Below are 23048 nucleotides of genomic sequence, written 5' to 3'. Positions count from 1 at the left end.
TAATGCAGCTGCACTAGTATCAACATTAAAGCGTACATTTGCAAACCTAACGTCAGTTTACTTGGATAATGCCACTCATATGTACTCGTAGATTAAGAAACTTTCTTGCTGTTAAAGACACATATTTACGTGTTGTACCCCTGTATATGATCAAGCCTCCTTTTATGAAATGAAGATCGTTGAGGAGTATCCGTTTAAAACGGAAAAGCAAACATTTTACATACACAGTTCTGTTCAAGACAAATGACCCATTGATCGCGACTGATGCACGCCTTCCCTTTCGTACAGTGCGGACATGTTTGTCTCTTGTTGTAATTATCGTCGCGCCTTCATCGCGATCGAGAGGTCATACGCTTTGACATGAGCGGTATAATTCAAGTGTCATGAGCTTATTACACCTTTGGTCTATGGGGTCGATATATTCGATTAGCAAGGTGGGAACATATACTGTTTGTTATTAATGTATTAGTTTTGCAACTGGCCTCTCTGTGGATGGAAGCAGCTGGTTGGTTTGATTGTATGCTGTATATTTGATGAATGCTACGACTCTTATACCTGGTAAATTTAAATTCCATCAAGATTCCACAGTGCGACAGACAGTGCGTTTCCCTGCAGTCTTAAATTGGAAATTGGCGAAATCTTAGCAATGCAAGGAAATTGGTGTGTAACATACACCGTTGCCAAGAAATTATAAATGAAATACCTTTCATCCAACACATTGAATAAACAAGCATGAGTTCCGAAAGGTTAAAATATATTTCAATATCATGCACCTACAGCCGTGCCAAGACCAATGTCTATCCATGGGACATTGGTTCGAGATCCAGATTCAATCTGTCGGCAGTATAGTCCGTCTTTCATCAGACTGGATAAGGTCTACGCCATGATATAAACAAACACTTTAACTCACAACAGTTTTATTAAATATTGATGAAAACAGTTGCAAAAAGCCACATATATTTACATGCAAATCTCGTGCTCAGTACGTTCAAACTAGGCCGTGGATCTACAAATATCTGTGAAACATGCTGAAGGCCATTACTAACACCATTAATGGAACTTCCACCCAAGTTCAACAGATTTCAGGTCTGATATATAGAATATGGGAATAATGCCCAGTAACTGCCTTATATCTCACATCATTCAATTCAGTTCAATTATATTACCTCGGGGAATATATTTCGTAGATTATATCTTATTTCATTGTTAATCTTACAAAATGCATGGATACGGAAACAGGAGTGACATAGTTTGGTTAAAACTATTAGCAAAGTTTTCGGGATATTAATTATTCATTGCAAGATGATGGTATTTCCCCGTCGGATGTCACTTGAAACCTTTCCGAGGTTAAGAAACAGCTCTGCATTTTAGATTGGTTCAAAGAGCTCTCTTCAAATTAAAACCATTTTTGCCTATTTCGGTCTCCTACTCAAATAAGCATTACCCAGGAGTTCGACTTCTGAATGCAGATGAAAACGGAGCCGTGCATCTGCACTTGGGAACACACACTACCAGCTGTTACAGTGATCATCAAGGCAGGCGAGTCTGGAAGCTTGCAGACCTAGTTTCGTCAGTCCTGTAACCACCGATCTGTAACAAAGACTCCACCTGTAATTTCTTCTGAATGAAGGGTTTCTTCAACGTAAAGAAGGACTGCCGGTTCGTCTAGACTCAGTGGATATGTAAGTGAAAGAAAGCTGTAGGTATTTTTGCCAAACAGGCAGGGGCGGGTTAACACACACAAACACCACTCCCTAACATGTTTCTACCTACAGTTTTGACTATGATTAACTCCAGTACATCAGATTTGTTTGACACATCCTTTGGTGTAATCCCTTAGGCGAAAGATATAAACCTTTGATGTATATCAAACCATACTTTATGTCCAACATAAAGTACACCTGATCGCTCTTGAAATTCTGATCTTAATTAACAAACATCACATAACTTCGCCAGTTGAAGTACTGTAAAAGTATTGTTCTCCTGAGAGGGTACCTAAGTTCCAAAACATTCTAAGTAAATTAAGACTTTCCACGTTTTTAATCGCAGAATGTATGTCTATTTATGGCTACCTGTGTCTAAATTGCTAACACCTGTACGGATGGTGTAACACCAGCAAGTGGCCATGCAACAGGCATATGTACGTACTACAAGTCCCCATGGCCACTGGTATAGTGATCTACCTTCAGTTATTGGCAATGCAATCTATAGCCGGTTGTTACATTGTATGTCTAGCTAAAATGGTTTAGATTTAATTAGTAGTTTTAGATGGTGATACACGAGTAGTTTTACTGTTCTTCGTCAACAGGGTTTAACTTCTAATTTCATTGATCAATAAATATGAATGTTAATTGATCCCGTTACGATATGACTGAAATATTGCCGATGTGACGATGAATAGTAACTCAGTCACTCACTCATTTGTCTTGACCACATAATACAAAAATCGAATGACTAAAATCATTGGTGCTTCTGAACGGAGGCAATACAAAAAGGACATGACAACATAAGAAAGTGTGTATATTATTAAAAGCACACTACTTACCACAAGAAATGTGGTCCCATTTGCAGCTATCCCCATTAATTTGGACTTCTTTTTTGCTTATGCTTCAATTTACTGCCCCCAGTTGAATAAAGAATCATCTTTTTATGACACAATTGCAACTCTTTCTTTGTGGTGGCTCCATCTACAAGTAATTTTCACAGTAACTTTGCCACATAGAGTATTTAATGCTAACACGTATGGGTCTGCGATAGCATTATGGAAACTGGCGCACCAGTGACAAAAATCACATCTCCATGTTTTGACTGTGCTATATGTTCCTGGTTTTCATTCTGGTTTGTTTTTCAGATGAATAACTGTTTTTGCAGTGCGAGTGTCTGTGACGGGGACCATCTGAGGGACATGCTCACTAATTCGAGAACACCTGGTATTATCATTATTTAAGAAGATTGTACAACACATCTGTTCAGTTATAATAAAGGCCGCACACGCATGTGCACGTGGTGATCCAATACAATCATTAGGTTTAAGGTTAATTTCGCCTCTGAGTTTTAACAAGGAGGTTTAGCGGTATACTCATATAATCACGTATTTTTCTAAATGTTCTAACATGGTGTTATTTGATTATCGATATGTCTGCAGTATGGCACAGACACGTCGGTCTGTCACCGTTCACCTTTTGATTATAAACGATACAAACGCTAGAGTCAACGCTAGAGTATCCGCTGAGTCAATGGCACAATGTACGAGCTGATGTGATACGTATTCTATTTCGTGGTTTCTCCACACAATAATCACCAGCTTGTCCACCATTTACTTACCTATTTTTGAACATCATACTTGCTGTTAAGTGCATGGACTCGTGTAGTTATATATCAAAGGTGATGAGGCAGATTAAGTTAAGCATCACTACCACCACGCAGTTTGTTGCTTCTTATAAATTTTACCTCCTGAGAATATGTGGAACACTTGTCCTGTCACATATTGGAAGTCTCGAGCTTTCAGTTCCAGTCGCGACTTTGTTCGACAACTCAGGGACATAAAGGCTAACACTAAGCCTTGCCCAAGATAATTTCGCAGATACCTTGAGCTCTGAGTGTATCTTAAGATACATCAAGTGACTTTATCCGACTCCTTTGGGAGCTGGGAAAGCACTGTAATTTTATACTGATGCTACGACCGAGCTAATGTTCTTCATCATGCCTTTGCTCTGAGTAAGTATGCTGACTCAATATAGACTATAGGGATACGTCTAATGTTGGTAGCTGTAAATCTGTTCCACAGAGAAACTCTTAAGAACACTTTCTCTTTTAAGTCTCCTAATGGTTAGTCATGATCGTAATTGTAATTATGAGGTGTTTGTCCCCTCTGACTAACGTGTTTATATTGCTATTGAACAACTACTGTCGTTAAATGATTCGTTAAGGGAGAGAAATTGGAGAACTATATGTGCACTGGTCACGGTGGCCATGTGCCTGAGGTATGCTTATTCGATGTGCAGAATCTTATTCCATTGCCGCACCAGAGCCTATGATTGCGTGTTCGAATCCCCGTTCTCGTCTATTATCAGCTTATAGGTTTGTCAGCTCCATGCTTATGCTCGTTGTGAATATGTAGAATGTCTGAGACTTGAGTTTCGCCTTTATATACCGGAACACGGTAGAAATCGGCGTTAAACCCGACGCACTCTTTACTGTATTATACATATGACCTTTAGGTCTGTGTTTACCAGATCGCTAGGTGGCATTTATCGCAGGGTCATTGTGTGCCTGGAAGAATACAGAAAATACGTTTATAACGAACACATTCATAACGAACAGAACGATGTACTGAACTTCAGTCGATATGCGTGTAACAAATACGGAACTAACGGAAACATTTTCTCATGGCAACAAATAAGGAACACCTGAAAGTACAAGACTTAGTGGTCTTTCATTTATTTTCCGAACTTCACCGACAGTGCAATACATACATTGTGAAGGAACCAGGAAAAGAATAAAGGAACATTTGTACTTTCAGGTGTTCCCTACTTCGTTTTGAAGAGTATGTATGTGCCTTTGAGTTTGTTACACCGCAGTTGACTGTACTATTGAATGTATTCAAAATAACAGAAAGACAAAAATCGTTTCAGCGAAGAAAAACATCATCGTTTGCACATTGCAAATATTACACACATGCTCACAACACATCAGTGGCAATGAAAGCAAAAAACTGTGTCCGACATACAAGTACACATCATTTAGCTTAGAATGAATATTAGAGAATGATGAATTAGGTTTAGACTGAGCTCAGGTTGTTTGGACGTCGGGTAGACTTCTTGAACAGGGTCGTGTACTCGGTGTAGGACGTCATGCTTATTGTTCTTTGGCGTTCGTAGTCTTCATGGCAGCATCCACAACAATGAAGTAAATATTGGAACTTCTTTCTGAAGTTCTCGCTAAAAACACAGTACAGGAGAGGATTGGCGGCCGAGTTGATGTATCCTAGGGTGGTAACGAACACAACATATACCCAGGACTCCTCAAAACGCTGTGAAGAGAAAGTGTTATAGAACATTAATACTTGATGAGGGGAATAGCTAAGGAAGTATATTACCACACTAGCAATTAGCATTTTAACGACGCCTTTTCTTGCTTTGATTGCCTCAGACGTACGTCCACCACCACGTTCATTTCGGTTTCTGTTCACATTGCGGTGAAGTTTCTCGACGCCAACAAATAATCTTTTGCCTATGACGATGTAACAAACTAATTGGATGGTAAGCGGTCCGAAATAGAAAAGCGCTGACTCAGTGTATTTGTAAGCTTTCAGGTATTCAATGCTGTTGTTGCCAGGGAAGTGGGTGTAACAGAAATATTTCCCTGGAGCCACGAGGTGAACGGAGTTGAACAATGCTGTTGGAGTACCGCACATCAGGGAGAAGAACCACACAATGATGATGACGACGAAAATACGTCTTTTGGTGCATACGATGTGGGCCTTGATTGGAAACACGATGGCAATGTACCTGTAAATAGAAATGTTTTCATTTTAATACATATTTTGATAAATATAAATACGTGACACCACAAGGAACAATTATATGGGCGACGTTGGCGATGGTCTACGTTTTTAGTTTTCAAACAAAAAAAACCCCACTATATTGCCCTTAGCATATATTTACAACAACTGCATGTTAATTTTCTCAAATCTCCTGTCAGTGAGAGACAACAGTGCTGAGAGTTTCTGGACTCATGTGCGTCCAGAATTAAATTGTGACATATTCAGAGTTCTGATTAAAGCCCTCAGACGACGAGAATTATAACGAGACTTATAAATATACAATAGTCATTTTAAAAAAGAAACAGTCTAAACAAAATATGTGTTGATAGTGAAAAGAAAAGCACAAAATATCATATAACAAAGTAGAAATGTGTCAGCTGCCACGGGCGTATATTGGCCATATGCTTGATTGCCTGTTTCGTTTTATTAATGTATCATAATGGCTGCTCGTCTTCGAGACTTTTGTACATGGACAGGCGTGTACGTGCTACCAGACTGCTGTAATAACCTAGTGACACAGGGGTGGTGTGAGCCATATCGATTCCGATAAACATGCGGTAAAATAGAGCTGTAATACCATTAATGCTTCATAATCGCGATGTTATGGAGCGCATGAGTATTAAGGTGCCTTATGAACAACACAAGGGGCAACATCACTTCTTCATTATCAAGTGATATTACAAACGAGAGATCACGTTTCAACACACATGCAAACACTGTAGTGCCAAGTTTACGTTTATAAGGAGAGAGGTGATTAAACTTCGGGAGACCAATTATTGAAAGGAAACCGTTCAGGGTGCTCGTATCCAATAGCTATCGATGATATTATTATTGAGATATAGGCGTCCAGATTATTTCGATTGTAAATTTGATGGAAATAAATATGGTAAATGAAAAACTACTCGCTCTTTACTACCGTCAGAAACAAGTCCCAGTGGGAATCGAAAGCCGAAAGGAATTGTAAAATTTACATGAATGTGTCCTTCGAAAAAAGTGACGACAGCAGGTGTTCCAGGAGAATACATGCCCCTCACTTCCGCTTTCACAAGCATTAGCCTCAAAAAGGCCTTGCCGCGGTACGATGAACGATGAAGTGAACGATGAACCAGAACCACAATCTCCTGTTGGTAATTTATAATTACGACTGTGGTGTAGAAGTTCAGGGACTCATGCATGTAATGTGATTGATAAGGATGAAAGGTTAGCATGTTTCACATTTAAACATGGAGCTTCTCAACATAGTATAGCACACAGTGTACTAACAAATACATCCTCGTCATAATTCAACACTTTTCATAAAATTCATCATTGTCGAGTATTTGCGCTAGCAAGAAACTGGGTTGTCAGTACCCTTTTTAATAATTTCAGCTGCATTGCTTTGAGGACATTAAGGAAAGGCTGTAGACATCAGGGGAATCGAACCAGACGTAAGACGTTTAGACTAACGTTTTAACCACCAGGCTAGCACACCTCCTCTAAAGGATCTGAGCCCACATAACCCCCACAATGTGTTTATGTCGGTCTGTGTGACCCTCCTCAGCATGATGGGTTTCACGAGAAAATGTTGTCATCACTACTTAAAACAACTTTGTAGGTGAGAATGTTCTGGATGGTACTTTCCTTTTTCACTATATATTCATTGATCTTATAATGCATCAGATGCGATATGTTAAAAGCATAGTTTGCTTGCTTGCTTTGTTTGGATTGATATTGGTCCTTCTTTCACAGTCTCTGCTTAACAACAATAGATAGGCCAATCATTTATTCTATGCATCGAAAGAAAACGTTTGACAAGACGTGTTATTTGCGAGAGTCAAATTGCTCTGGTCAAACTTACATCATAGAACCGTGTAATGAAAGAGGCGAATCACATCTGTATCATAGTTAGATCTGTGCATAACGATTCAGAGTGACACAAGTATGTCAACAAGACCAAGACAAGAAGATTGACTGAATCCGTTAAACGGTCAGCTTTCCCTGTGCGTCAAAAGCAAGCCCGGCATTCACTTTTGATATGGTATCGAGTATGCTTGTTTTTATCACGATTTCTCAGAGTATTACAGGCTGTTGTTTGAAAAGATTTGCAGAATTCAGTGCCTCAGTAAGAATTTCAAATTATAGGTAGAGTGTTCTTGTCCAATCAGTGATAACGTCACGACGCCTCAAAGACCAAAATGATGGCCGATGAACTTCCTTTACTTTGACTTGTACCGTGTGTTCTTTTACGTGGACTCTCTATCTTCCTTTTGCATGTTGTTTGTAGGGTGTGCCAGGAAACGATCGTCTCTTCATGAACATATTACATCATCACTCATAGCGAAGAATAAACACACGCTTATGATACAGCTGTAATCACACTCTGGAATCTCATGCTCATAGACACGGCCTTTGTTCGTACGTACTGACACTTATGTCATAATAAAGTGAGCCAATAAAAGAATACCTCTAAGGTGGACAGGAGAGTGCAAGGAGGTGTCAGGCACACTTGCATCAAGCAACAGTTATGCTAAATCTGTTGTACGTCAGAGTTGAACTTTGGAACTTAAAACGATGGTCTTAAAGCTGAGATACCCGCACATAATCATGATGACACGCGCACTGTGACCACTAGATTCACAAGACAGAGTAACGATGAAGTGCTTAGTGCCTTCATCTGCTTGGCTCCCTAGCCGAGGGTTGCGTAGTCAAAACGATGCGATGAAATACCATGTGGTTGTCTTTGAGTTTACATACATACGTTTAACGCGTGTACCGGTGATAAATCTGGTAGTACATGGGCTGAAACAGACAGACTGTGATTGAAATGCAGACGAAGAGTTACACGACTCCCCTGAGATTTCAATTTCAGCCCTGAGTACACAAAATCAATTATGTAGCTGAGAAGGTCTTCTCAATCTAATACCCAATTCGACCACGAAATATAGTTGTGACAACAAGAACAAAATGCAACATTTTTGTTTCGTGCTCAGGGATTCTGTTAAGTTTGGACAAATGTTCATGTTGCAATTCAAATTCCCACAGCCATGATTGGCGTCACAATGCTCCCCTGAAGAGGGTTCCTAATTGCGTACATTCTGTGATTACAAAAGGTGCGTAGACGTTTGAACGGAAAATAAATTGATATTAGATCATTGCTTGGTTTCAAAAGATGCGTTAGAGACTGTTAGTCTGGATGTACGTGGCGTAAGGCCTAATTGTGAGCCAGGGGACGTATGGACAAGTCAGTCGCTTGACTACTTTACCCACAAAGGTCTTTGTCTACAGCAGTTGTAATTGTTCAAAGGAATCGTTGGATTATCCGGAGGGACCGACCATGTTATTAAAAACTTTAATCTTTCTGGAAAATGTCTGCAAAAAGTAACATTTGTTTTTGGCTTTTATAAAAAAGAGGACGCCTGCCACAAACATTGTAGCATTGTGGGTACTTTTTCACACAAGCTCGGAGACTTAATAAAAGCAGGATCTGATTTTGAAGAAGATGAAGAAATTATAGAATCTTCATACAAAATCACCACTGTTCCCTTGCGAGGTGTAGTCTGAGATTACACACACTAGAGTAATGTAACCCAGCGCAGGCTTACAGATAAGGAAATAGTCCGATTCAATGTGCTCTGTATCGCCGCGATGTTACAGTGGAACAATATTTGACTGTCTCATGGATTTCATAAACACCGAGATATTAGTCCGATAACAGACTCAACTACAAACTGAAATGTTTTCTATCCAGAACATTTCCAGCTGAGCACATATCATATGGAACCCCTTACTACAACAATCAAAGTAACCATGCCTTGATTCAAACCTTCAGAAATGCATTTCGAAACGATGCACTGTGATACTCTTTTGTAGTTATGAGCAACGGTCTTGTGGATTGCTTAAGACATGACAAGTGTCATACTGTTTGTTGTATTTATTCTAATATTATCATTTTATGCTGCGTTATATTACCTCCACTAGTAAGCTGGTGTTATGTGTCGTCATAGAGGTATCTCGTTTCAATAACGCCCTTCTAATTAGTCATACTACGGTTATAAACTACATTCATCGCCAGTGTGTTCTACACTTAAAGACTCTTAATTAATATCATTGATTCTTTCATTAACTGATTTGAATTGTGTATAGAATTTTATAAGCGTAATTTATTTAATGACCGTGGTCGGTGAGGTAACTTGTTGGTTACGTGTCCGCTGAAGGCCATGTCTGGTGTTCGTGATATTGCTGAAGTAATGCTAGAAGCAATCACATGTCCTTGATCTGATACATTTGTCGAACAAAAAGACCAGTGAGAAACAGCGTGTTATTTCATCAACAGACGCACAATTGTTTTATTATCGAAACATTTTGATTTTCAAAATATGTTTACCACATGTAACCATAAATCAACAGCGTCGAAAGACGGAGCTTGCAATATTATTGGCAGAGTCCTGGATATTTTGTTTTAGATACAATGGCTATGAAAATGTACATCTGTCCTGACTGTTTCCTGTACGAACTGTTTCTTTCAATGGTGAAACAGAATCAACCAGCGCAGGTTCCATATGTTGTATGTTGTAAAACCATACATGATTGAATGAGTGAGGGGATATGGTTTTACGCCGCCATGAGCAATATTTCAGCAACATCGGAAATGGACTTCACACAGTGTACCTATGTGGAGAATCTAACCCGTGTCCTCGGCTCATAAAGGAAAAGGGGAAAGAAAGAATATAAAAACACACAAATAGCAAACAACACCCAAAAACAAACTGACATTAAATAGCTTTATCTTGATTAGCACTCTGGAAACACTTAGAGCCAACAAATAAATCTTTCGGTGAGGACGATGATGATTTGATTTGTCCTTAATGGTCACTTAACTTATTAGCAACGACGTGATTCCTTATCAACAACATCACTTGGGTTTCTATTTTTAAAATCAAGATATGATAATCAACGCGCAGACAACATCAAATTGTAATTAAGTGCTCTGTGACAATGTCTGAAATGTTTTTGCACTTAAGGACATGGGCAGATGATTTGGTTTCAACATGTTTTTCCAACTTTGTAAATGAACGACCAATCTCTCCAAGTGGGTTTTACATTCAACAATTTGATACTTTAATCGATTTTTTAATTACTGTTGATCTCTGAACAACTGTTTTATCAGCTTCGTTTTCTATATTTTATTAACATAGACTGATACAAAAGAGCTGCCGTTGTAAGCTGTCGTAAATTAAATGTGGAAGAATCATTCATGCTATACCTGTAGGGCAAGATATTTCATAAAGTTATATCGTAATATTACAGAATGATTATTTCCCCTAACCAAAACATGTGACAACATAATCCTGATGTTATAAACAGTTTGCCTCAGGACCACCTCCGTTCTGTAAGGAATGAGTCGTCTAATTCGAGAAGGCAAGATCATGGATTTTTTGTAACATCGGGCATTCTGGCAGCACGCATGGGGGTCACGTTAGAGAATCCTTTACACAAGGTTTAATACATGGCTTTCGGTGGAAAGATGCAGCACGGAGTCGAAGGCCTGCCGTACAAGTATACAAGTAGATATTAGACATCAACCACTATGCACCAGGTCAGCCCATATTGGAGAGACCCGTGAAGATCCGTGGTAGAACAGGCCTTCAGCAACTCATGTTTTCCATGAAAGGTGACTATGTCGTAAGAGGCAACTAACGGGACCGGATAGATCATGACACATGTCATCGGTTCACAATTGCGCAGCTCGATGCTCATGCTGTTGATCACTGGATTGTCTGGTCCAGACTACATTACTTACAGACCGCCGCCATATAACTGGAACATTGCTCAGTGCGGCTTAAAACCAAACTCACTCACCCCCATATTGGAGAGGCTGGTTTGATTGTGCCCCAAAGCGCCCACCTCCAACACCAGCAAGACTGAGGGTGAGATCTTGATGAACGTTTCCCCACTAAGGTTTATACACACAAGGTGATCTGACAGGGATCAAGTCCTAAATATACACAACAGAAATCAGTTGCCCGACTCGTTCAGAATGAATAACAGTCAATGTACAATGTACAACGGGGATTAATTACAGGATTAGTGTGATAAATAATGGCAATTAACTGATAGAGGAACAAACGCGTCGTGGCTACTTGCAACTAAGTGTTCAATTAGACAATGGTATTCCAACAGCCTCTCTCGGCTCTGTCAGACCAAATGCTGGAATTTGGTGAGTCTAAACGGGGCATCCAAGTTACACAGCGGCTTGCTATCTCAGTGGTATCAGTCTCAATTATTACAAACACACACTTGCATGCACATCGCTGTCTGTGTAAGTACAGAGATGTCGAAAGCGACGTTAAACCCCAATTCATCTCACCTTCCACCTAAACGTTTTCTTCTTCTGAATCCCAAAATTAATCACAATACATCACTGAATAGCGTCTGATCGGAAATCAAACGTACTCACTCTACTAAGGTTTAACAAAGTACAGATCAGATCAAAGCATCCTACAATTACAACTGAGTGAATGCCTTTTAGGACGAACGGGATCCTTAATCATTCAAATAATTGTGTGTGTTTACTACACAGCCACTGGCTTCAGAAAACACGTGTATAAACATCAAAGTGTGTACCAAATACCTGATTATGAACCAGAAAACAATATCTTTGATAGCCTTATATTTGACAATCAGACCCGTTGAAACGTTGTAGAAAGATCTACACGGACCATTTTCGACAAAACCTGAATCACACTTAAGTGTCAGTTTCTCATTTATAGAGGCAACATTTTACCCAAGCTTTCTAAATGCTGTATGTTTTGTACATTCGTACAGACACAATGTACTCGACAACAGATGATTGTGATCTGAACGTAACCTTACACAAGCAATTCTTATAGTGCCAAGGAGGTGTATAAGACCACGCCTTTCAAAGTGTATTACTATCTACCTGAATTTTAAGTGATGAATAATTGTTTATTTCACTCACTCACTCACTCACTACAAGCAATGCATTGGTGACAAATAGTACTGCCAAACTCAGTGTATGCAGGTGACAGGTTAGACACATCATTAATGGCAATAATTAATCGGCATGTCATTTCATGCTGGTGATTTCCACGCAAATATCACTACTGGTCCCCTTAAGAAGACATGCTGCGGAACCCAAGGTCAAATTACAGGGAAATTAACACCTTGAAGCAAATTGCCTGATATCCTGTTGCAGGACACACTCCGGATATCGCGATGGCATTTCGGGTTAATGCAACTTTGAGGAAATACCTTTGTAGTGACAGTTCTAGACGTGAACAAAATTACCTCTTTAAGGAAGTCATCTACTCCAGCCTCCAGCGTGTCTGGGCATCCTCCAACGTTGAGACTACATATCATCATAATGTTAAAAAAAACATCTAATAGAATAGCGCCTTGAGTCATCTAAAATATGAAAGACAAACGTCTGTTTTCGCTGATCGTTAATATAAATTTGGTTTCTATAACGGTTCCAGAATGCCTTTCATAATATTTCTGAACAACTGCTCATGGGTGATTCCTAGGAACGGGCAGATGACAAAAGTATACCACTTGCACTTTAAGAAGTATGATTTTAATACTTATTGAACTGTCACTCATGCTACGCGAGATAGGAAGATATGAAGTCCGATCACGATCGAGTAATGTTCTAGTGATAATAGAGTTTGGCGTCTTTTCATTGCCATATTTGGTGACGAATCGGCCTGTGCTAAGTCGAGGATCGTGAGTCCCAATACACATTATTCATTAAGCGGAGACCCTTCAGTTTGGACTCACTATGCACGATAACCTTTGGATTTCACCTGACCAAGGATCTCCAAATCTCATTTGTCTTAGAGTCACTGACGAAGCTCCGCAGTTCACGAGCAACGCAGTTGCTGAGTATTTGAGCGAGGGGACGATTAGCGAGCATACAGCAGTACTAGTAACAAAGCCCATAGTGCTAATGAGCATGTGCACAGGCTACCACGATATGGCTCAAATACACTTTCCACCAGTAATTGGAACCGCGATGACCTTTAGCCTCGGAAGGCAGACAATTTGACTTTGGATATTGAACGAAAATGGAACATGATGGCACATTTTTTATCCACTGTATCTCTGTTAGAAGATATCAAACCATAAATGTATTCGTTTGCATAAGGAAAGAACTGAATACAACATATTGATGTGACAGCAGTTTAAAACCACAATATTAGACATACGAAATGACTGAATCACAAGAGTGAACACAATGTAGTGAATCGAAGTTTCTTCGTTTCTTCGCATTTCGTCAAGCAACAATAAACATGAACTGTGATGTAACCTGTAATAACAGTAGCAGCAAATGGCTTTATGTTGTACAGTATGGTTCAAAATTATTGAGAATAAAGCATTTCATATTATTAAACGAGAACAAATCAGATAAAATTGAATGTATTGTGAAAGTGAAGTGACCTTTTCATGTTGTGTAGGTAACAATTTAATATTTTATCAAGTCTCCTTGAGCTTCACGGCACAGTCTAAGACGGGTAGGCATACTTCCTATCAGAGAGGTTAGTGTCTCGTGAGTTATGCTGTCCCAGTATCGGACCACTTCTCTCTTCATGTCTTCAATTTTTGTCAACCCCTTTTGATTCACACATTCTTTCATCACCCCCCAAATGTTCTCAATGGGATTTAAGTCAGGACTTTATGCAGGAAATGGTAATGCAGTCACATTTTTCTCCTGAAACCACTGCTTGGCATGTTTTGCGGTGTGTTTAGGATCATTATCTTGCTGCAAAATCTAGTCATTTCCATAAAACACATGTGCACTTGGAAGGAGAAAATTATCTAATATGTTAGTGTAGCGTTGACTTGTCAGATTTCCCTCAAACACACACAGCGGAGTCGTTCCTAATAAGGATATCCCTCCCCATACATGAAACCTTGGGCTGTATTTAGGTCGTTGATACAACGGTGCTGACGCAAACTTTGTCCATATTTTCACATTATTGGGATATACCTATATTGAGCTTTCATCAGTAAAAATCACATTTTCCCAGTCACAGTTTTCATGTGCCAAACACCACTCAACACGCCTGTCTTTATGTTCTTGTTTCATGAGAGGAGAAGGAATTCCAGTCTTTTTCTCCCATCCAAGATCAATCAAATTTCTTCTAACTGTAGATTTTGATACAACTGTTGATCCCCTTTCTATCATTTCATACCTGATGTTGGAGATGCTTGCCCTTTGCTTTTTAGACGCTAAAATTCCCAGCCGGACGCGATCTGAGAAGTCCAATTTTCTGGGTCTCCCTGCTCCTTTCTGGTGCCCAAAATCCTTTCCCTCTTTAAGATTCTTCCTAATCCTATACACAGTAGAAAGATGAGTTCCTGTTCTCTCTGCCAATGTATTTACATCATCAATTCCTTGATTACACAACTCAAAAATCAACCTTCTTTCATCTTCAGCAGACATTGTTGACAGTGCTGAGGAAAATGACGTCTGCTACAAATTCAGGGGAGGTAACTCTAATTGTACTATACTCAGTAGGCCAAGATGAGTTACCTCCCTTATACCATTACTTAGCTTTAAGTATCAGTGAATCAGTTGAGGTGTTAGGATAGCTCAAAGTAAGAAGAAAAATTCTCAATAATTATGAACCAGACTATATTACATGCTAAATGCAACTGGACGATACTAAGTGAAGACTTCATCAGATATGGTCTCGTACATGATCCTCCCAGTTCTTTTAAATTATTACTTAGTACTTTGAATGGGTTAATGACAATGTCACGTTCGAAGTCACGTTATTACATACAAACTCACAATTTCCATTACAATATCTTTCTGAAGTTACATACATGGATGTATTTCATATTAATCACTTAATTAATAACTTGATCTTGTTTATGATTTTACTGGATCTTGTTTTACCACGTGTAGGAGTTTGTTAGTATTTTGCCCTATCGTTGACACGTCAACTCTTTTCCTCCTGCTTAAATAGTAGTGTTATCTGGTGTCTGGTTGCATAATCAATACATGTGTGTTTGACGCATTTTAGGCGTTAAAATATAAAAACGTTATGCTAGAACTACCAACTACCAAATGTCCGTTGTGGCAACCTATGACGACAGTCAGTAAATAATCTAGTCTTAACCAGAGTAACAAGTGAGCCAAAGCATGAACATCACTTGGGATACGATGGCATGTGTCAACCAATTCAGCGAGGCTGGCCATCCGATCTCCTTAGTCACTTTTTACGTTATGATTGAGATGCTGAATACCAATTTTTAATTGGAATACGAATCTGCATGGTCAGACAGGTGAAAGGGTAACCTGTAGCTATAGAGAAATAGGTAAACAAGGAAAGGGTTAACATATAGGTATGCGTTACGGTAAACAGGGAAAGAGGTAACGTGCACCTTTGAGTTACAGCAAGATGTTATCGTGTAATTTCGAACTGCGGTAATACGTAAGAGAGTAACAGATTCCAACACAGCAGTTAAAATGAATACTGATACTGTTATTTTCCTTTTCTGCACTGCCATCACCTACAGAAAACCAAAAAGCTTCGATCATAGAGGCATTACTTCATATGTCTGTGTTACTCTAATTTTTGGAAACTCGAGGCTGACTTCATACATTTAATTATTGCATTAATCATGTTCACTTGCTATTGTTTTTCACATCAATCGTAAAGAAATAAAACCACCTCTTTCAAAATTCAGGTCGACATTGTACAAAATCGAAAATAAACGACCGACCAATCATTTCATGTTACAATGTCTGTATCATATCGTTTTTGAGCTGAGATGAAGACACCGTGGCAATAAGAAATTGTCAAACCTATAACACAGAGGCAGAGTTCTTCATGCCTTCATTTGCTTTTCGGAACAATGGACAATCCAAACATGTAAACTCCTACAATATCCCAGCAATATCCTAAAACCGATTTCTTTCCTTGTAACGTTGCTAGTTCTTTGTCGTGAAGTAGAAAGGTGATGGTAACTTGCAACCGCTTCCTAGACTTAAGTGTTTTGTACGTGCTACTAGAAGCGTGATCTCAGCTTTTATTGGCTCAGTGATTGAAGGTGAAGCACTTCATGGAGCGTATTAAACTGTTGGAGTTCTCCTTGAGCTTATCCGCCTACTTCATCAGTCTGTTCAGATGGTTGATGGAAACATCTTTCATCACAAGCAAGTGCTTCATGTGTGACATATGATTTTTAAAATGTCCAAATGCTAGTTCTGAAGAAATGCCGTTAGACATGGACGTGTAGCCAGTTACTTATGAAGCACATAAAACCAAAGATGTTTTATTTATGAAAGTGTGCGTTATGTTTGAATTATTCATTGATGTACACAGGCAAACATTACAGTAAGTTGTCCGCTGTATAACTTTTCATTTCCTTTGTAAAAGATGATGGTTACAAACAACTTGACCAGTCATAGGCTGAATGACTGAATGAGTAAAGTGTTGTCAAATTGTTCCTCAATGGAACAGGTATATACATATGTAGATAACAGCTTCTTTCATTCTTAATCATACATACATGTTTTATCTGACTTCCAACTTCTAAAATTGCCACTGAAAGTAGATGTTTCACGGCGTTTCACAAATATGTACATGGGTGACATAAGACAGATTCTGCCAGATATATTTTGTTATGAATTGTTAATGGGTGTACATGATTTCTACTGCTGAATGAGAAAATCCGGTTCAAAGTTTACACAAACGTCCAGCTTGTGAAGTAAATAACGCTGAGCCTAGACAGGTAGGGTTTGTACTCCTGGCCCAATCACTTAGTTGTGACAAACCAATCGAAGCTGGTTTAGACCTGAGCTGCCAGTAAAGTCTGGAAGCCAGTGAAGTCAACAGTCGCGTAACAATAATATTCATCTCGTTATAACCCGAATACACTATTAGTGACACATACTTAATTTATCATTGCAGAACAAAATGGCATTTCGGTGAAACACGTTGGTATCAATTAGATATTATATGTGAAGTTTCCTCCACAGTGTATCTCAGCCTGTGTACATGTTCAGTGGTGACGTGTCCAAAATAATGACACCAAAGCATAGTCTATGACGCCATGCTCTTCATAGTGAGCAGCTAATGAATGTATGTGTTAGGGATTTTCATAGAGACATCGCATGTTCCGAACACATAAACATTGATGAGGTATAATCCTAAACTTCGATCTGTACACATCTTATGCCATAACGAAACATTGATACTTCGTAAAGCTTATACATATTATTAACCACGTGCAATAGTTCTGCTTCGTGATATCTGTAACGTGATCAGCTTACAATGTAATATCCAGCAGGGCAATGCGTAACATGAAATGTCAAAGCTCAGCCAGCGGGCACACAAAGGTCAGGAGTACCCGAAGGACTATGGAATCTTTTCTATATCATACGGATACATGTGGCGTTCAAGGGATTTATTGAATCAGTGTAATAGAAGCATAACAGGATCCTTGCTCCGGGCACAATACGTCTCAGGGTAATGTCACAACGACCGAGCCGCTCTATTTGTCCACATTACAGGCAAGAAATAAGTCTTGACGTGTCGGTCAGCGCAGCCATTTTCCTAAGGGAACTGCTCTGAGTAGGTACTTGCAGTAATGACCCTATCTAATAACATTACCACTCTGCCAGTTCACGCCAATAAAATGTTCTCTATTATCATTTTGAAACAAGTAGTTGTGAAACATTAACGTTGCCTTGCAGTGAAGACAAAAATACACTCAGAATAGCAATTGTTTAATGTGCAAGAGCGAGTTGAATTTTCAAATTCAGTTTCAATTCAATTTCTTTATTCCAACAAACCACAATCGGCGGTACAGGGACATTTTACACTATGAACATTTAATATGTAACGAGATCAGTTGGGTAAACAAACCATACAATGTGTTACGATTTGACCGTTTCATTTACAATAATAGTTTTTTAATATAGGTGTGTCTGATATTATGGAAATTCGAATATTTAAACAGGTATTGGAACTCGTCAGCTGTAGCTGGGGAATTACGTAAATTTCTTAACTATCTAGGTATTTTTTCCAACGATGCTTATGTTTCGAAAGATGACTTATCATTTAAAGTTTATAATAAATGACTATAGAGCTACTGTATACTGTTTCAATCCATTTTTGTACAAAAAATGATCTTTTAGTGTTGATTCCACTACGTGTCATGACACGCAACTAGTGTTTTCAAAAACATAAGTTAGTCAGGATGCTTTTAATGTGAACCAAATTATTAATTTTATCCACACATTGTTGTGATAAGGATTGAGGGTGCTCTTTAACTTTGTAAGTTGATACAGACATGAAGATAGCTTAAATGGATAGGTCACAGTTTCAATGTTGTACCAGAAAGCAGACTGCCAAAAACCTCATAAACTATAAACGCATCTCGCCCTGTTCAGTTTTCCGGCCGCGACACATGTAGACGGTATGGTAGATGTTGTTGGCACTAGGCATTACAGGGGTATAAGAAGGACTGTCAGCTAAGATGGGTTGTTTCACGTCTCACGGAGGCATGTTATCCCAGTGGGTTTGCACTATAAAACCGGGATTGGTATGGACTGTAAAGCTACTACGTGCATGTACTAAATAATCCTGAACGCTACTTTAATCTCCACTTCATCTCACCTTAAGCCATGTAGATACCTACTTGATGTATGCACGTCCAGTCATCTTATTTTCATCATCTTAGCAAAGGAATGTTTGCGGGTGTTCTAAACATATTGAGAAAAGTATTTTGCGCATGTTTTACAGCAATATTCCACACACGACATATATGTAAGGCCCCGCTGTTCCTTTGAAATCAAATACGACTACCACCTCGTCTGCATTCTATTTCGGGAATGCCGTTGGCGTTCGGTGGATGTGAATACAAATGAAAATCTAAAGACATTCGAGACAATGTCCTATTATTATTCAAGCCTTGACTCCAATTAATTGCTTCAGTGTGACCAGATAAAAACTCTTCCGCCTCAGTAAACATACTTTTTAAGCATGTGAATCAATACCAATACTTTGAGACCTCCAGCAGACTGATGACTAGGCCTGGGTATTATGTGTATGTAGTGGGTGTGTGGCTGGACTGATTAACTAATATAACACGATTTAAATCGCAATGAAATTTCCACTTTCATACCCATCAGTCTGGTGGGGGTCAAAGGAACGCGATAAACCAGTGTGTGAGTTATAGAGACCTTTGGCGAAACAGTGATGTGGACGTAATCAAAGCACATGTGTAGCCTAAAGTCAAAGACGTTAGGAGCATGTGATTGGAAGTCAAATCATAACGGTATTTAAATGAAGTGAAACACGTCAATCAAATCACATGTTTGACTGAAACCCTTTCCAAAGTCATAAGAGGCATGACGATTTCACTGTTCTGACTTCATCGTGTGCCATGTTCATGAATCTTCATCAAAACCTGATGATAAAATGTTGAATGTATCATGCCACACATGTGGCATCTGTTACAGAAACACGCAAAGGCAAGTCACCTGCACCAGACAAAAGAAGGAATGTCATCTGATATAACCTTCACTGATGCAGCAAATTTGGAACTGTCTTCTATATGTCTCCCATACAACGTTTTGGACAACATTCCTAAGTCCCTGAAGGCTCTGAACTTGATTTAATTTTGTGAGCAAGAGCTGTATTATATTCTTTCTGTAACACGAAGGTGATAGGAGAAAAATATCACTTCAACTCATTCTGAGGTTTCTCGATCCCGTTACTTGATCTAAGAGTTTAGTTCCTTGGGGCAAATATCGATTTTGTAGCATGTGGCTTTGGTTATCGTTTATGAAATATTGACGTGCTATTATTTGGAGTGTGAAATGTGCGGATAACACACACATGTAGCATGCTCGGGAAACATATATGTCTTTAATTATCCACATCTGCGTGGTAACATGAAAACGATAAGAGTTATAAATCCTGGATAATTATATACAACAAATAGTGAATGAGAACCCAGATTCAGCACTATTCGGAAATCCCTACGACTGAAGGGCCCAGAGCTGGTTTCACACCCTTTTCGCAGTCAAGCTATCCTCATGGCATGACACAGAAGGAAGCTGATAAATGATCACAGAACGTCAAATGGAAAATCATTGTACGGTTATTCAACATAAAAGATATTCTGTGTTTACCATCCATACCTAGGTGGTTCAGGTGCAGAATCATATTCAAGTAATGTCTATGTGTACCGACTTTCCAATCATCGTCTACCTTCTGAATATATACGAATATTATTGTCACAACAATTGGAAGGTATTAAAGAAAAGACAGGATAATTCTTCTTGCAGATCGTTGAGATTTAAGTCATTACCTAAATGCTTTCTATAACAAATGATGGTCGTGTGTAATATTGATAATAAAACTCAATAGCGACCACCGTGCCCCTTCTCAAGCTACAGAAATATTTTTGTGCGGATAGTTCAATGATATCTATTTACGAGTTCAACAACGACATTTCCTCTAACGAACCTTCGAAATTTACGTTATTTTTTACACGCAGTCCAAAGGGAGTAGTGATCGCCATCGAAAATACGAGACACTGGAGAGCCACACTTCAATGATTCCCTAATGGCATTAGAAGATCTCATAAGAAAGTCTGACTTCGTCGATCTCTGGAGATTTTTTTGCTAGCATTTCGGTCTCGGGAATTCTCATAGTTTGTTGACTGGGTCTCCAATTTCCTTCCTTTATTCTGCCCTGCTTAATCTTCCGCCTCTGCACTTATGTAGGAGGTAAAAGTTTTTGGAACCAAGAATAATACTCCCACTAAGAACATTGCAATTTATCATATCGCCAATACGATCTGGTGGCGTAGGGTCTTTGCGTCTATTTTTAGTTTTAACAGGCGTCTTACCGCTCCGTGGAGGCATCGTTAAATACATGAACGTGAATACAACTGAACTTGAGAAACTCCCTTCAGCAGGGATATATCTCTGCCCTCTATCGTATCATATTGATACTGGTGTGATGGGATTGAGTCGAACCTTTCCCAGTGACTCTGATTTTATCCATGTTTACAGGATTATCTGTTTTATGTATGTTTCTGTGTCCTTAGGTTTTCGCTACATATTTGGAAGGCTGTTTAATGTTCACACTCCTCAAGCATATTTCCGCTATACAAATATGTCTTCTCTTTGAGATATTGTAGTAGCTGTGTTCGCTTTCCTCCGGCAATGGCTTCTTCCTATCGACATAGTTGCAAAGAAGGCGAACGTTTGTCTCGGTCTCAACGAGAGAAAGCCCCACACAACTACATACAACATGGGATGATGAAACACCGATATTGCAAACGACGCCTCAGAATGTACTTTGTCACTGATCGTGTAATTGGCCAGGGGAATCAAACCTTTTTAACAAAAGCGTAAACTCTAGTCATTTAGAATTCAGGGTTTGCTATACGGCAATAACGTGAAGGTCCCGTTGGATCACAGTTTGAAAGCACACTACCTTCAGAGTAATATTCATTAATCATATTTATATCTAGTTGATGCACGTGACTTCAATAACTGGATTGCTTGGTCCAGACTCGATTATGTACAGATCGCGACCATATTGCTTGGAAAGTGTGGCGTTAAACAGCAAACATATAAACAAATTATAGTTTGCAGTCGGTTTCACCGCTGATTTTTACCTTTGCATTGATATACTTTTCCCTGGATACTCAAGAATGAGTATCACTAAAAAATCTGTGGAAGACTTGCAACTGGATCATAACAGAACTGCCAGATACTACACGTTTTGTGACAGGCTAATTTAATCATTATAATTTGTGCTTACCATATTTCGAATCGCCCCACAGTTTGAGGCATTGGTATTTTACATTCATTTGTGCATCGGTGTCTGGAATCTCTGATCAGTGATGTGTATGATTATAGCCAGAGGAAGGAGAGACAGGTACAGTACTAGATTCTTAATCAAAGGATTTATACATTACATCTTCTCTTCAAAACAGAAGTATAGGTTATTGGATAAACACATGATCCTGCATCAGACTTAGCTTGGATCAATAAAAATCTTATCGCTTGTAATTTAACCACAATCAAATTACTATCAAGCTCCCACCACATTCCCTCGAGGCACAAGAGATCGCAACCTTGTGTAGTTCCTTTTCACAAAATCTAAAACAGACGAAGTCAAACATGTAATTGCACACGTAGCATGAAATTAAATTTCTCCTGAAAGTTTCTTGTCGAACAACAGCTCCGAAAGTGGTATGTTTCTGTAAAAGCGAGTTAAAAGAACCGCTGTCAAAAATAATTCAGCAAAAACCCCACTTTGCATCTCAAAAGCTGGCGTTTCAATTGGGTATAACCGATCCATCAGTGGTGTCGTTTCCCGTTCAGAATCATTTCTCGGTGAATCTAACCAGGATGACGTTTTGAGAAAAAAATTAAATCTGTGTAAAATGTTAGTAAGAAATAACCAGATTCACATAGGAATTACGAATCCATCACCTTTCTCTAATCCCCGGTTTGAGAAACTGA

The 23048-nt window shown here is 39.0% G+C and overlaps 1 protein-coding gene across 1 annotated transcript in view; it reads right to left on the bottom strand.

Annotated features, from left to right (window-relative positions):
- Window positions 1-4702: 4702 nt before the first annotated feature.
- LOC137276700 (neuropeptide receptor 15-like) overlaps window positions 4703-23048 on the bottom strand; it is a 62285-nt gene continuing 43939 nt past the window's right edge. Inside the window, exon 2 of the mRNA XM_067808321.1 lies at window positions 4703-5510. Within this exon, the coding sequence (XP_067664422.1) occupies window positions 4781-5510 (730 nt within the window). The 3' untranslated portion in view covers window positions 4703-4780. The remainder of the gene's footprint in view (window positions 5511-23048) is intronic.

Source organism: Haliotis asinina, chromosome 3 (genome assembly GCF_037392515.1).
Source record: "Haliotis asinina isolate JCU_RB_2024 chromosome 3, JCU_Hal_asi_v2, whole genome shotgun sequence".
NCBI lineage: Eukaryota > Metazoa > Mollusca > Gastropoda > Lepetellida > Haliotidae > Haliotis > Haliotis asinina.
The sequence above is the reverse complement of the archived record's forward strand: the minus strand, read 5'-3'. Positions and strand labels throughout refer to the sequence as shown.